Source organism: Python bivittatus, unplaced genomic scaffold (assembly GCF_059951505.1).
Source record: "Python bivittatus isolate LINGU-HERP-01145 unplaced genomic scaffold, Pbiv_v1 ctg000080_np1212, whole genome shotgun sequence".
Classification (NCBI taxonomy): domain Eukaryota; kingdom Metazoa; phylum Chordata; class Lepidosauria; order Squamata; family Pythonidae; genus Python; species Python bivittatus.
In genome coordinates this window covers 81088546-81103817 of record NW_028277035.1, presented here as the reverse complement: position 1 = coordinate 81103817, position 15272 = coordinate 81088546, and the positions used below count along the sequence as shown (strand labels likewise).

Here is a 15272-nt window from a genome sequence, read left to right as displayed (position 1 = left end):
GACTCTGTCTGGCTGAAAATGTAATGGAACAGGAATGGAATCAAATTTAGTGTGACAGGAGAAGTGGGCAAAAGACAGGTAAATTTTGAAAATGGTCTGGATCTGGCTGGACCATGCAGAGAAAAAAATCCATTAAAATTTCCCCCAATGTATCTTACATGAGTGGCAATTGAGTAGTGGCTGAGAATACTACCAGCTGCCCCATCCTTCAGTCCTATCCTTCCTGGTCATGTGACCCAGGACAGATCCGCTATTATGAGGAAAGTTTTCCAGAAAGCAGGCTTGCATCCTTCCCTTAACTTGTTCTTGTTTCCAACCTAATGGGGTGGGGAAAGGAAACTGGATAATTCTCCAAAAATACAGCAGAGTTATACCAAATTTGGTGTGGGGGGACAAGATGGCAAAGAGAGGTAAAGTTTGAAAATGGGCTGGATCCAGTGGGGGGCTGCAGAAAACAACAGTTTGTGCCCATTCCCTGTACACACATACAAATGCACACAGGCACAACACTTTTTTGTGTTTTTTACACAGAAGGAAATACAGATGCCTCCTGTGGCTATTGCTGGTAAAGCGGTTAGAAAGGATTCCAGAAGTTATGCTCTGCATGATTCCCTACCTAGTTTAGGAAAATGAAACTATACAAAAAACGGTAAAATATAATGTACTTTGCACACACTAAAGTAGACAATAGGACCACACTGGCATCTTTGTCCCCATAGCTAACTCCATTGGGGTGAATCTTATAGCTGCTATCTAACTGTCCCAAACCTGGGCCCTTAATGTTTAATCCTTGGCATCTTGCAATGGTATGTGGGAAAGACCTTGGAGACAGGGCGAAAAGACACTGCCAAGGAAACGGTCAGATAAGAGACAGCACAGCCCATAGCTGGATAGTGGGCAGGGCAAAAGGCTCAGAAGAGACCTTCCTTAATTTCTTGGGATGTAAAGGAGAAGGGGGGAGAACTGTGCTTTCAGACTTGCAAGATTTTGTCAATGTAGGTTTACAATAAAGTAGAATTAGCTCGTTTGGTTGTGATTCCTCTCTGGTCTGCCTAGTAAGGCTGACATCAGTCTTGCAAGCCTGAAAGCACAATTCTCCCCCAGCTCTGTCTCCTTTACAGCCCAAGAAACTAGAGAGGGTCTCTTCTGAGCCTCTTCCCCACCCACTATCCAGCTGCAGGCTGTGCTGTCTCTTATCTGACCATTCTCTTGGCAGCATCTCTTCACCCGGTCTCCCAAGGTCTTTCTCACATACCATTACACATCTCCAGATAGGACTGGGAGAGAAATACTTCAGTGACATCCTGGAGAGCAACTTACCAGTCAGTGTATCCAGTGTTATGTAAATGGTACCAAAACTCAGGCTTCGATGTTCCTTTCTCTTGGTGAAAGCTAGTGGAGGTTCACATCCAAGATGTTTGCTCTAGCCACGTTCATCAACTTATGACTCTCTAGAGCAGCATTTCTCAACCTTGGCAACTTTAAGATGTATGGACTTCAACTCCCAGAATTCCCCAGCCAGCATGCTGGCTGGGGAATTCTGGGAGTTGAAGTCCATTAATCTTAAAGTTATCAAGGTTGGAAAACACTGCTCTAGAGATCTTGGCCATAGTATCTTGGGAATGCTGAGAGTTGTACACTTAGCAGATCTAGCACCAGATTGGAGAAGCTGCTCCACATACTATGCTAAAGGACACCACTGACTAAAATTAAGGAGGAGTCGGGCTTCTTCTAGCAAGCTAGACTGGATACCAATGAACTCAAGAGCAGAAAACTTCTAATAAGTAGCTTCATGGCAGAAAAGCTAAAGAAACCATTATGGAAAACGAATCCAGTGACTGCTGGGTATTGTAGGCAAGGCCTATTTATAGTCATACTGAAGTTCAAATTATTTTATCTCTTTCCCCCACCCATGTTATGTACAGGCTAGAAGCCAATCTCTTTTGAGTGGAAGGGGTTGTTTCCACCTGTCTCTTGTCTTGACTGATCTGTTATGAGACTGTTTGTTTGTAACCATCTGACAGCTAACACACATTTTTCTCTGAAGATTGTTTGGCTGAGAATTTAACTAGGTCCAAGCTCTGGGTCATCCCACCAGGTATTTTGGTGTTTGGGCTGGCCTTGCATGTATTGAGCTTCCATACCAGGAGCTATTGCCCATGTAAAGTTTTCATATGTAGGAAGATACAATGTTGTGTGGACTTTTAAACATGTGGTTCATGTATTCTGAGAGTACACTACCAAGTGGAACTGTTCTTCTGGCCCTTTGTATTAGTTTATGTTGCACCAATGTAAATGGTCATTCCATTCTTTTCACTGCCCATCAAACATGAACCTGCAATGTTCAATTTGGTTTTTGTAGGACTTCATTGTGACAGTGGTATTTTCATTCATGTGGCTTGTGGGTTCTTCTGCTTGGGCTAAAGGACTATCTGATGTGAAGGTTGCCACTGACCCAGATGAAGTACTCTTACTGATGTCGGCTTGCAAACAACAGGCCAACAAGTGCTTGCCTGTGTACAGCCCTGTTATGTCAAGTCTTAATACTTCAGTTGTGAGTATTCCTTTTATTTCGTAGAAAAGGCGGGGGGGGGGGTTCTGAAATAAAACGACTAGTCCCCACCTGTGGGATCACTCAGCATTTCTTTTTCTCTACCTTCAACTGGAATCCACCATGAATTTCATATTTAACCTAATTCATAGGTTCTTGCAAGGATAATAAGATATAACAGTCTAAGCAGTTGACTCTTTAAACACACATAGTGTAAGCCACTAGAGCCATTTTAAAGCATAATAATTGAGCATTCTGGCTATATTTAACAATCCAAATCCATTTATCCTAGTGGCATGAATATGAAATAAATTTCTCCAGATTCTGTTTATTATAGAGAATCTGGAGGGGGAAAAAAGGACCTTTTAATCATCTGAGCCTGTTGATAGCTAATACCATATCTTCTTCTTATTGCACAGCAAAAACATTACTTTAGAAAAAAAATTATTCATTGCCTTTGGTAACAACACTGAGAAGCCACAGATGCAACATCAAAGAATCAAACTCTTCTTTCAATTAGGCTTTTGTAGCTCACCTACTAAAAGAAAGCTATGAACAGTTTTCAGTTGATTATTGTTCATTTATATTTTCTATCTCTACCTTAAACAGGAGTGTCAGTTAGATTCATATTTGTTTTAACCACAAATTCTCTGGACAAAAAAATATTTAATTAATAAGTTGTCTGTTGGGTTTTTTAAGAGGAATTTCAATCATGTGAATAATCAAAAAAGAGAAAAAAACAAATGAAAATTAATGTCATGCTATGCTTCTTGTTTAGGTCTTTGGATTCTTGAACTTTATTCTCTGGGCAGGAAATATCTGGTTTGTTTTTAAGGAGACTGGTTGGCATTCTTCAGGTACAAGGTACCCTCAAGACACTCTCGAGAAACAGTCCAGCAGCTATAACCAAGGTGGCTACAATCAAGATAGCTATGGGTCGAGTGGTGGGTATAACCAGCAGGAAGGCAGTTTTGGGCAGCAAACTAATTATGGCCAAATTGATGAATTTGGCCAGCAACCACAGACCTTCAGTCAGAGTGGCCCAACTTCATTTACTAATCAAATGTAGCAACGGCAGAATTCTGAGAGCCCTTACATGGATCATTATATGTAGAAAGTTCAAACATGGTGATAGACAGCACATTTCTGAGTGTTTGTAGATTAATGTGATGAAGAGTTTCAACTAATTCAAAGGTCTGTGAATATGAACTGCAAGAGTTGGGTTGTGGCTCTTGTTTGTAAATGATGCAGTTCCTCCCCCGTGAATGATAATGATGATGACGATGACGATACATTCATCACAGTGGTGAAATGGAGTAATTAATTGTTGTACGTATGGTATAGATACCCTTACAGTAGTTTTGTACATGTATAGTAAGAATGTTTTGTAGACTCCAGTCTGTAGATCAGCATATGCATAATATAATTAAATTAACATTAGCTTTTCTTCTGCATTTTGATGAGGCAAAATAAGTTTCATATGATTTCTAAACATTGCTCTATATAGCACAAAGCATGCATTTTGTCTCCTAAGTTTTCACCATTGCTGTCTGACTGCTGGTTTATGCAATTCAATATTTTTACTAATTAAAACATTTATTTGATATTCTTCTTGATTAGAATAGTATTAGCAGTGTGTCTAAGTGCATGAAACCAGATACTTTTCACAAAACAGAATATGATGACTGTGAACATGGAATTTTTCTCCATCAGTATTTAATTGTTTTGCTAATATAACATTTTAGATAATGTATATATGACTAATTTATTTATTTGGAGAGTTGGATCAATTACCCAAAATCTGAATTCTGTATCTAACTAAAATATTTTTCCTTGAAAGGAAATTTTGAAATATATAACTGTTCAATTGTTTTCTGTTTATTTAGTTCAGTATTTGTCCATAGACCCATATTTCTGTTGAAGTTTTGTGACTCAATGGATATAATATAAGGACCAAGTAACTGTGTTTACATCTTTACAAAGGTGTTTATTTTATTAGGATAACAGAGATGCAGATATCGATAGTGCAACACGAACTATACAGCTATTGCAAAACATTATAGAAAAGTTTTTCCTATCTTGTCATTGATGTTGAGGAATGTTTCTTTCTCAGCTTCTGTTCAGATCAGACATTGTGCTGACTGTTGGATTTGGTGCTATTTCTAAATAGAAAAAAAGTGTCAAAAATAAGATTTCAACAATGAAAAAGACACAGCTGTTTCTTAGCAGGAAGCATGATTAACTTAGAGATCCAGCTGATCTCAAATTACAGGTAATAATTTCAAGGGGAAACATTATTTCCTTTCAATGACTGAATGAAACAAATCCATTTGTACCATGGCAAGAGAACAGAATCAAACTTTTGCTAGATAAGGAGCTTTATCTTCTCTTTACTCCAGCAACAGATAGATCCCAGGTACGTAACAGGGAGCTCCCATGGCTAAAAACATATCTGCCACAAGGCAGACTGAACTTTGCTTTCATTGTTGTGAGATGGGTCCTTGACTGCTTTTTGAAGGAAGCTGTCTCACAAATTGAGCATTTATTAGCTAACCAGTCCAAATGTGTATCTCTGTTGAGTGATCTTGTGCACCTCTTGTAAGGAATAAGCGGAGAATAAGAACTGGATCTCTACCTTGCCATATATTTATCAGGCTGAATGGCTCATGCCTGGAGTGAGAAACAGTTGATAACTGCCAACTTTGAATACACACTGGAGTCTGTACACAAACAAGGCTCCTGTTTTCTTATTCTATTTGCAGCCTACAGAAGAATACACCATAAAAACTGAACATCTGCATTTCTAAACAAATGTGTTTCTGTCTATAATATTATTGTATGAGCTGTAAATGTTCAAAGCATCTTTTAGCATAAAGCAGCATAGTCAGTTATATGATTGTTGTAACCAATGTACGGCTGCTCCGTGAATAAATTAATATTGTGGTATAATTATTTGATCTCAATAAATAAAGTGTATTGCATACAAAACCTGTTTGAAGAATTATGGTGCTGTTGCACAGGACTAAACTAAAGCAACATTGAAACCCGTACTCAGAGAACGACAGTGAATGCATTCTGTTTCAGTTAGCAGGAAAAATAGGGCTTCAACTGGCAAGCACATTTTTAAAGTAGTAGGTCTTCCTGAAAATTAGAGGTAAATCAATATCTTCTGTTGGATCCAGTTAAACAACATGGGAGATTCAGACAAACTGAAGCACAGTGACATTTCAGGAAAAGAAGAAGACAAATCAGTTTATAAATGACTGAACATATATTTTACTGTTGATAATGGGCATACTGAAAAACTAGATGGCAAATGGCATTGCTTTATATAAAGTATTTGACATTTATAGGTAGGGTATCATTACAGTTGCTTCAAAAATGTTTACTTCTATCAGGACTTTATAATTTGATGTTTTCCAGATGGATAACAGTTGGCATAATCTCTGCTGCTGGTTGGGGTATATGGGATTGTGGTCCAAAACATCTGGATGTCACAGGTTGCCTTTTCCTGATGTAAAGCATAGAGTGTTATTGGAGTGTGTGTTGGGGGGGGGGCGGGAATTGCAAACTTTTCATTCTGGGCATTAGAAGGACATGAGAAAGCCCTTCAGAGTCAGACCGATGGAGCCAGTATGATCACTTTCCTACTACACATAGAATCACACTGGCACTTGGAGAAGCAGCCTGGAGAAGTGATCCAGGTATTAGCCTAGGTTTGAAGAGTTTCAGGTTCAGATCAGTCCTCAGGACCTCACTGAGTGACCTTGAACCAGACACTGTCAGTACAGCCACAGGGTTGTTTTTGTGGGGAACAAATGAAGAGAACTGCTTTGAACTTCTGGAAGAAAGGCAGCATGGATGACTATCCAATCAATAAATAAAGCTAAACATGTCCAAGGCTCACAAGCAGGGCACAAAAGTTGTATAAAAGGGATACAAAATTCTTATTCCTGAACAGCCATTAATATATTCTTGCTCATATTTATCTTGAAACATGTTCAAAGGATATATAATCTCATGTATGGAATTTTATTATGCAATAAGTCCTAAATTATCTCTCAGCCCAACCTGTTTCACAGGTTTGTTCTGTGGGGATAAAAATGAAAGACAACCCCTATGTAAGCTGCCTTCAGCTACTGGAGAAAAAATGGGGTATGGATCAAGCAAGCTTACACCTGAGAATTAATTTCCCAAAGAAGAATGATAGACTCATTGCCCTCCTATATCTGTAGTCTGGCAGAGTGGTTGGATGAAGGAATGAAAATAAGTGGAATAGCCATTGTAAAGGTGCCTTTGCTAAACTGAAATATCTCATATACTATATACAGGGTGGCTGGCTGGGGAATTCTGGGAGTTGAAGTCCACACATCTTCAAGTGGCCAAGGTTGAGAAACACTGCAGTAGATGAATGACATATAATACCTGCATCTTACCTATTTTCAGTCTGAACTGTTAGGTTTCCAGTAGCTATCTATCTACTTATTTATTTAGAAAAAAGAAAGCAAAAATATATAGGCTTCTCATAATGTCCATATGTATACAGAGTTTTACAAAACAATGTCAATAATGGATTAGCATATTTCATATAATCATCGATACATAAGCTACATCTGCAATCCCCTCATTCATAAATGGCATGTGACATCAGGCCTTTGACCCATTGACTAACTGGCTCTGTACATTTGTCCTTCTGGCATTGAAGAACAGTCTCTTAATAGGTACATTGTTAATAATAATATGAATTTCAAAAAATATTAAACCCTGTTCCAGGTCAAATTAATTTCTTCCTAGAATACAACAATTTTAAGATAATGTAAAATATGTTTTAATGAATTTCTCACTGCATCTCCAATAACACAATGGTTTACTTATTCTTTTTCTATACAAACAAAATGGAGGTCCAATAAGTCTAAAATTTATTGGCACCTAAAGATGAGCTGCTGAGAGAATGCCTGAGGCAGCAGCAGACATGAGAGCAAGTTCAAGTGGAGGAAGTACCATGGCAAGACAAGCCCCTGCATGGGATGTACCATTGACAGATAGCTGAGGTGGCTGACACTGGGAAGTCCTATCAGTGGCTGGAAAGGGCTGGACTAAAAGACAACACTGAGGCACTGATCATAGCAGCACAAGAACAGGCACTGAGCACCAGATCCATAGAAGCAGGGGTCTACCACACTGGGCAGGGCCCAAGGTGCAGATTGTGCAAAGAGGCCTCAGAGACAGTCCAACACATAGTGGCAGGGTGTAAGATGCGGGCAGGAACAGCATATACTGAACGGCACAACCAAACAGCTGACACTGTGTTCAGGAACATCTGCACAGTGTATGGGCTAGACCCCCCCAAGTCCAGATGGGAGATTCCACAGAAAGTCGTGGAGAATAACAGGGCTAAGATCTTGTGGGACTTCCAGATCCAGACAGACGGGCAGGTACTGGCCAATCAATCAGACATTGTGGTAGTAGACAAAGACCAGAAGACAGCGGTAGTGATAGATGTAGCAGTACCAAGTGACAGCAACATCAGGAAGAAGGAGCATGAGAAGCTAGAGAAGTACCAGGGCCTGAAGAAGGAACTAGAGAGGATGTGGAAAGTAAAGGCCAAAGTGGTCCCAGTGGTGGTAGGAGCACTTGGGGCTGTGACTCCTAAGCTGAGAGAGTGGCTCCAACAGATCTCAGGAACAACATCAGAGCTCTATGTCCAGAAGAGTGCAGTGCTAGGAACAGCTCAGATACTGCGCAGAGCCCTCAAACTCCCAGGCCTCTGGTAGAGGACCTGAGACTGAGGAAGATACATGCCACCCATAGGGGTGAGAGGGGAATTTTTTTATATATAAGATCTATTGAAATTTTTGATACAGATGTTGAGACAGTTTTCCATTGTTTAGGGAAAAGAGGAGCTCTTAATTCTTTGTTCCATTCATTCTTTAAAAGTTACATATCAAACTGATTTATTTATAACAAATATTTATAAAGACTAAAGGCAGACTTTTTAGTCTCATAAGATTTAGTGACCACTTATAATAATTAGGTGTTCCTGAAGCTGAAAATACTGCTGTTCCAAATCAAGATATCAATAGATGTTGTAATTGTAAATACAGCCAGTGGATGGCAACAGAGAAACTATATTTAAACCTTTAAGATAGAAAATTATAAAAACTCATCTTTATCATCCAGTTAGTCTTCCATAGAACAGTTTTTTAAAGTGATTTTAAGGTCTAGCTTTACCCCATAGTGTCAATTTTTGAATCAATATAATTGTAATTGCAGATATAACTATTCTATTATATTTTGAACTCCAACAGTACAATTAACTAAAGGTGCTATGCACAACCATATTTAGACATGGCAAGGCTCTAAGCTATGGGAAGCAGTAAAAGCTCTATTTGGCAAGTGCTAAGAGAGAAGAAGACAGTGTAATAACGGAATTTGGCAAGAACAGACAAGACGCATAACAGACACGTGATGAGTTGGGGAAGAGCCGAACAGAAGGTGTGAATCTTTTCGGGCTGGATCAAGCTAAATTAGCCTTAAGACAAAGAATTTTAGACATAGAAGGTCAAACAGAAACTGCTGCCCTCCTGTAATGATCTGCAGGTATATTCAGTGAGGAGGAAGAGCCGCAGCCAGGGCAACTGTCAGATAAGAGGCATCTCAGCCCACAAAAGGAGTGGAGACATGGAAAGCATCTCAGAAGGGACCCTCCCTAGTTTTTTGGGCTGTAAAGTGAGGGAGGAGAGAGGTACTTTCAGACTTGCAAGATTCTCTTACTGTAACTTTAGAATAAAGGTAGTGTCAGCACTCATGGTATTGTTTTCTTGTCTGGACTACTTCGAAGGGCTGACACCTCCCATGCAATATATTTATAAATAAGTAAATTTTAGCTCCCAAACCATCTTCATACCTATACCAAATACTGACCCCTTAATTCAGGAGAGCTCTAGCCTGTTTTAATGCCTTTTGCCTTTTGGAAGCAAAATATAAAAGAATTCCTTTTGAAGCATGATGTAGTCCCTCTGGCATGAGTGTGATAGAAACCACAGCCTATGTTCTTCTTTATGGTCACTTTTATAGGGACACTTGTCACCAGTTGATTACTCCTTTTTTAACTGAATTCCCAGGACATTCCAATCATATCTGTTTATGTCGTCTGTTAGATGAGTTTAACTCCATGAAATGGATGACCATGTTCTCTACTGATGCCCTGACCTTCTGGAATATATCTTCCCTACCCCCCAGGCCTAGATCTAGTTAGCCCCTGCAAGATCAGTTTTTGAAAAATGATTTAAAGCATGGCTTTTCAGTAGCAAAATTGAAAATAAATAAAATAAGTAAATGTTGCTGAAAAGCAATTGAATGTATCGTTTCATAATTTCCATACAATGCTCTCTCAATATCTTAGAGAAATTTCTACACTAATTTAGTTTGCCCTAACTTATTATTTTCCAGATGATCCTTACATAGCTCCCATAATTCCCAGCCAGTCCCTTTTAGCAAAGAACTTCGTATCCCTTTTCTTATTCACCCCATGCTACTTTCACAATTTTAAAGTTGGGAGGTGATAGTCCCAGCTTTCTACATCGATATTGCTATTCTTTGGCATTTTAAGTAAATATTCTCCCTTGTTTGTGATATACTTTTATATAGTTGAAAACTTCCCCCTTCCTTTTTATAGGCTGATGTTTCACTATTTCTTTATTGGATATTTATTCTGAATACTTAATATGTTCATTGATTTTCCTATCAAAATGCCTCTAGGCAAAAAATAATTTAATAAAGCTGCATGCTTAAATCCAGTCCCTTGCTAAAGAAAATAAAATAGCTCACTAATCTGCTATAGGAGGAAGCAGATTTCTTTCCCCTTTCAAAAACAAGCAGTTTCTTTAGAAGCCATTTAAAATGTCACAGAAGAATTGTGATGCTATTTATCAGAAAGAATAAAAAGTGTTGTTGAAACATTCTATAAGAAAGTAATCTTATAAATAATGTTTCCATGTGTTGTTAGCAGAAAATGGTTCTTTTATTCAACTTCTCTAGATTGTACTTCCACTCCTGAACAGCAGGGTGTCTGCAGGGGTGGGTCAAAAAAATCAATATGGCTGCCACAACCGTACAACACCATTTTTAAAATATATCTTGCATGCTACCAAAGTCACAAGCTGCTATTGTCCCATAAACGAAGCAGCTCTGTAGTCCTCTTTTTCGAAAATGTGTTTTATCTTTTCCACTTTCTCAAAGTTTGATTTTATTTATCTCTTGTAAGATTGATCTATCTTTGGGGTAGGGGAAGGACTGATTCCTCTAACTGCATGTCTTGACACTATATAGCCAGACACTGTATATAACTTAGGCATTATTTAGCTTTTGGCTTTTTTTCCTTTTCTATCTCTAGAAAGGCAGAGCAAGTTGTTAAAGACCTTCGTTTCTCACATATCAATATTAGGGGGAAGACGTGGGTGAGCTGTCTTATATGTGGTAGCATAGGTAATGCCAAAGTCACTTCTGCCAGGTCAGGAAGTGGGGCCAGGGTACGAGGACTCACAGGGCTTTGGGGAGAGGTGGTTCAAGACCTTCAGACATCCATCCAAGGCACTCAGCCATTCCACTGTACAAATATATATCTAATTAATAATTTCTTTAGTTATTAGGAAAGCTCTACCGTAGCTAAAGAAACCAAAGAGTTTAATTACACAAAGAATCAAGCTGTATTTTAATATTTTGTGAAAAAGTTCCAAACGTACCTTCCAAAACTCATAATTGAAATGCTTTAATGATTCATTAGAGAAGCTGTAATTAGGATTCAGAGAGCTGCTTCAGGTTACCACTCTGGCCACCATTTTAAAGTCATGTTTTGAGCATTTCTTTTTCTTTCCTATGTAAGCCTACTTACATCATGACTTCTCTCAAAAAGGTAGGGGACAGAAGACATAGATACGATGGAAGGCTTTAAATGATTTTTTTTTTTTTTTTGGCACATTAAAAGCAATGGCCAGGCAGTCTAACCCTTTTCACAAATATAAATTTTCCCACCAAACACAACCCCATGGTCCCCCAGAGCCAACATATGCACACAGAGTCCATTCTCACAGTCCCTGAACATGTGAGTGGCGGGACACACCATTAGCAAGTAGACCCATGTAATGGGAAGAAGGAATGACCTTGAGGGACAAGAGAAAGAGCTGCTACCAAGTCAATGGTCAGATTAAAAGGAAAAACCTAAGCCCAGGGCAGATCTGTAACCTGAGAAAACGTCTCAGACAAGTCCCTCCCTAGTTCTCACGAAGATAAAGGGGGGAAGCCCATTCAGACTCATAGGATTCTGTTGCTATAACCTTATAATGAAAGTAATATTGGCCTGCTGACTTTGATTTCCTAGACTGGCCTACCTAGAAGGGCTGATATCTGGTCTGGTTCACATAGCCTTGCTACACCTTTTCTATGTACTTAACCAGTTGTTCAATATCTGCCCTGACAATGTTACATCACAAACCACAGCTCTTAGCCTCCTAAGTTTCCTGAGTGAATTGCCATGCATCACTGAGAGATCATTTGTCAGCTGGGAGCAGTAACTTGGAACTAGGACAGTGACTCAACCTTCTCAGTAGCTTGCCATCTAACTCAGACTCAGATATAAAGCTTCACATGCTTTGTTACAGGATTCAAATGGGGGGAAAAAACCCCACATCTCACACTTAATGTCAAAACCTTCTCTTGTTTTCAAGCTGAGAGCAGCTCCATTTCGATGTAATTTCTGGGTATTAATTGAAGGGATAATGAACATGGATTATAAGCGTGTTGACAATGACACTGCAATTATAAGCTATCTTTTCATAGGCTTTCCCTAAAGAAGGCACCAGAAATCTAAGAACAATTACAGCATGGGAGGAGACATGTGTTGAAAGATCAGCACTAAAAATGGGTGGGGAAAAGGACCATCTTTTCCTAGATTCTGCAAAAATAACTAGTCCAGAAAAGTGGAAAAAATGAAGGTTGTCAACATCTGTGTCTGCTCTGACTTCCACTCAAGAACAGATAGCTTACAACTTGCAGACCCACCCTTGACTGTGACCCAATTTTCAGCAATGTGAGATAGAAATGATAGATTGATAGAAATAATAATAATAATAATAACAACAACAACAACAAATTAAATTTATATGCCATCTGACTCCCAGCAACTCTGGGTAGGTAGGTAGGTAGGTAGGTAGGTAGGTCAGTCGGTTGGTCGGTCGGTCAGTCGGTTGGTCGATAATAAATAGATAGATAGGTGATAGATAAATAGATGATAGATGATAGATAGATAGATAGATAGATAGATAGATAGATAGATAGATAGATAGATAGACAGACAGACAGACAGACAGACAGACAGACAGACAGACAGATATAGATGATATAAAATCAATAGCCAGGCAGTCTAACCCTTTTCACAAACATACATTTTCCCACCAAACACAACCCCATGGTCCCCCAGAGCCAACACATGCACACAGAGTCCATTCTCACAGTCCCTGAACATGTGAGTGGCAGGACACACCATTAGCAAGTAGACCAATGTGATGGAAAGAAGAAATCTTGAGGGACAGGAGAAAGAGCTGCTACCAAGTCAATGGTCAGATTAAAAGGAAAAACCTAAGTCCGGGGCAGATCTGTAACCTGAGAAAACGTCTCAGACAAGTCCCTCCCTAGTTCTCACGAAGATAAAGGGGGGAAGCCCATTCAGACTCATAGGATTCTGTTGCTATAACCTTATAGTAACCAGATCCAGGATGAAGACGTGAGCTGGGCCAGGACAAATATTAAACTTAATTAAATCCAAATGACTTCCCGCATGTTTAATAACTTCTTCTGTTACATGAAATATGATAATTCAGTGAGTTGTTTTGCAGAGCTCTGGAGGCTATGTCCAAGATCTGGAGATCACTTTGACTCTGAGGCTTCAATGACTCAGTTAAAGCTAAATTGCTGCAGCAGATTAATACTTTTTTTTTTTTTTTAGGACATGAAGTTGCAAACTAAACTGGCAGATTAAACCTAATAGATGCCCAGGTCTAGATAGTATTAACCCCAAGCTTCCTAAAGAACCAAGTAAAGTGGTTGATCTGTCAAAATTATGCAATGATTTACATAATTTAAGATTGGCATCTGAGGACAATAAAGGAAATTATCATCTATTTATCTTACCATTTTTGGTAAAATGGCAAAAACTGTTATAAAGGAAAAATAATGAAGCATATAGAAGAATGATTGTCATGGTAAAAGGATCAACGTGGCTGTTACAAAGATCAGTTTTGTCTCACTGACCCTTTGAAGCTACCAACAAACATATAGACAGTGGCAACTCATTCATTTTTAAAAAACCCAAGACAAGGTCCCCCACCAATGTTATTAAGAGAATTCAGCAGCAGCAAGAAAGGGGAGAAGAATATAATATATAGGCAAGTATTGTATATCTGTTAATGACTGTTTTGTGATTTGTTTCCAGGTGCTACCTTTTTATTTTTATATATGTATATGTGTGTGTGTGTGTGTGTGTGTGTGTGTATTCTTATTTTAATATTTTAATAATGTTAGCAGGCCAGAGTCATGTGTTTGAGATGGGCAGCCGTACAAATCTTAAATAAGTAACTAAGAAAGTAAGTAAGGTGTGGAAAATGAAGCTAGATACCATTTTCATTTTTGTTTGTTTTTGTTCTTTGTTTTTGCAATGTTCAAATTCAAGGTGGTCCAGTAAAACTCAATGCAAGGAGATTCAGAATGATTTCCTTATACAGTGCATAGTCTAATTGTGGGTTCTGCTGCCATCCAATGCAGTGAAGGCCATCAATGAAGGCAGTATGAAAAAAAGGATTGTATGACTTCGTGGAGAACTGGGCTACTAGTCTTGATGGCTGTTGGCTGCCTCTGGAATCACAGCTTTGGAAACCAGCTAGCCACAAGAGTGGAAATAAAGGTATCACTCTCCTGTCCATGTTTGTGGATTTCCTGGAAACAACTGGTTGGCTGTTAAGTGGTACAGGATGTTGAATTAGACGGGCCATTAACCTGATCCCACAGGGCTCATTTTAAATTTTTATATATTCCTTTGAGACAGCCAGTTTGGTGTGGTGGTTAAGGCACCAGGCTAGAAACCAGGAGCCTGGGAGTTCAAGCCCTGCTTTAGGCATGAAGCCAGCTGGGTGACCTTGGGCCAACCCCACCCCCCAGCCCTAGGAAGGAAGCAATGGCAACCCACTTCTGAAAAATGCTGCTAGGAAAACTACATAGATTTGTACATGTAGTTACCAGGAGTCAAAACTGACTAAAAGCACAACAAACAACCTTCCTTAAGTTTAATGGACTTCCTCCCAGGCAAATGTGTTTAGGATGTAATGAATGTCCAGATATGAAATCCAAATGTTGTAGCTGTATTGAGTGTAATGCACTAGATTTCATTTCCTCCTGTTTTTGAAATCTTGAATTAGCATTCAGAAATGTATATAAACCATGCAAAAAGGATTTAAAAGCACTTTCTGCATCATGTACAAACATCTTAAGTCACAACTCCTCTGGATTTCTGGTATTTCCCTTCAGACTGATTTTTTTTACCGCAACCCAGTGACCAGGAACATTTCCATGACTGTGCTGTCTTCACAGCACAAAGGGTTCTGTTTGCCAGTTTGCAAGTCCTTCAGTTGCTTAGAGATCATAAACACTAGTGGCCAAGCTGTAGGAAAAG

General features: G+C 39.0%; 1 protein-coding gene across 1 annotated transcript in view; it reads left to right on the top strand.

Annotated features, from left to right (window-relative positions):
* Positions 1 to 5451, top strand: part of SYNPR (synaptoporin) — a 64110-nt gene extending 58659 nt beyond the window's left edge. The window contains exons 4-5 of the mRNA XM_088134796.1: positions 2363 to 2554; positions 3330 to 5451. Coding sequence (XP_087990922.1) covers positions 2363 to 2554; positions 3330 to 3620 — 483 coding nt within the window. The 3' untranslated portion in view covers positions 3621 to 5451. The remainder of the gene's footprint in view (positions 1 to 2362; positions 2555 to 3329) is intronic.
* Positions 5452 to 15272: the final 9821 nt, after the last annotated feature.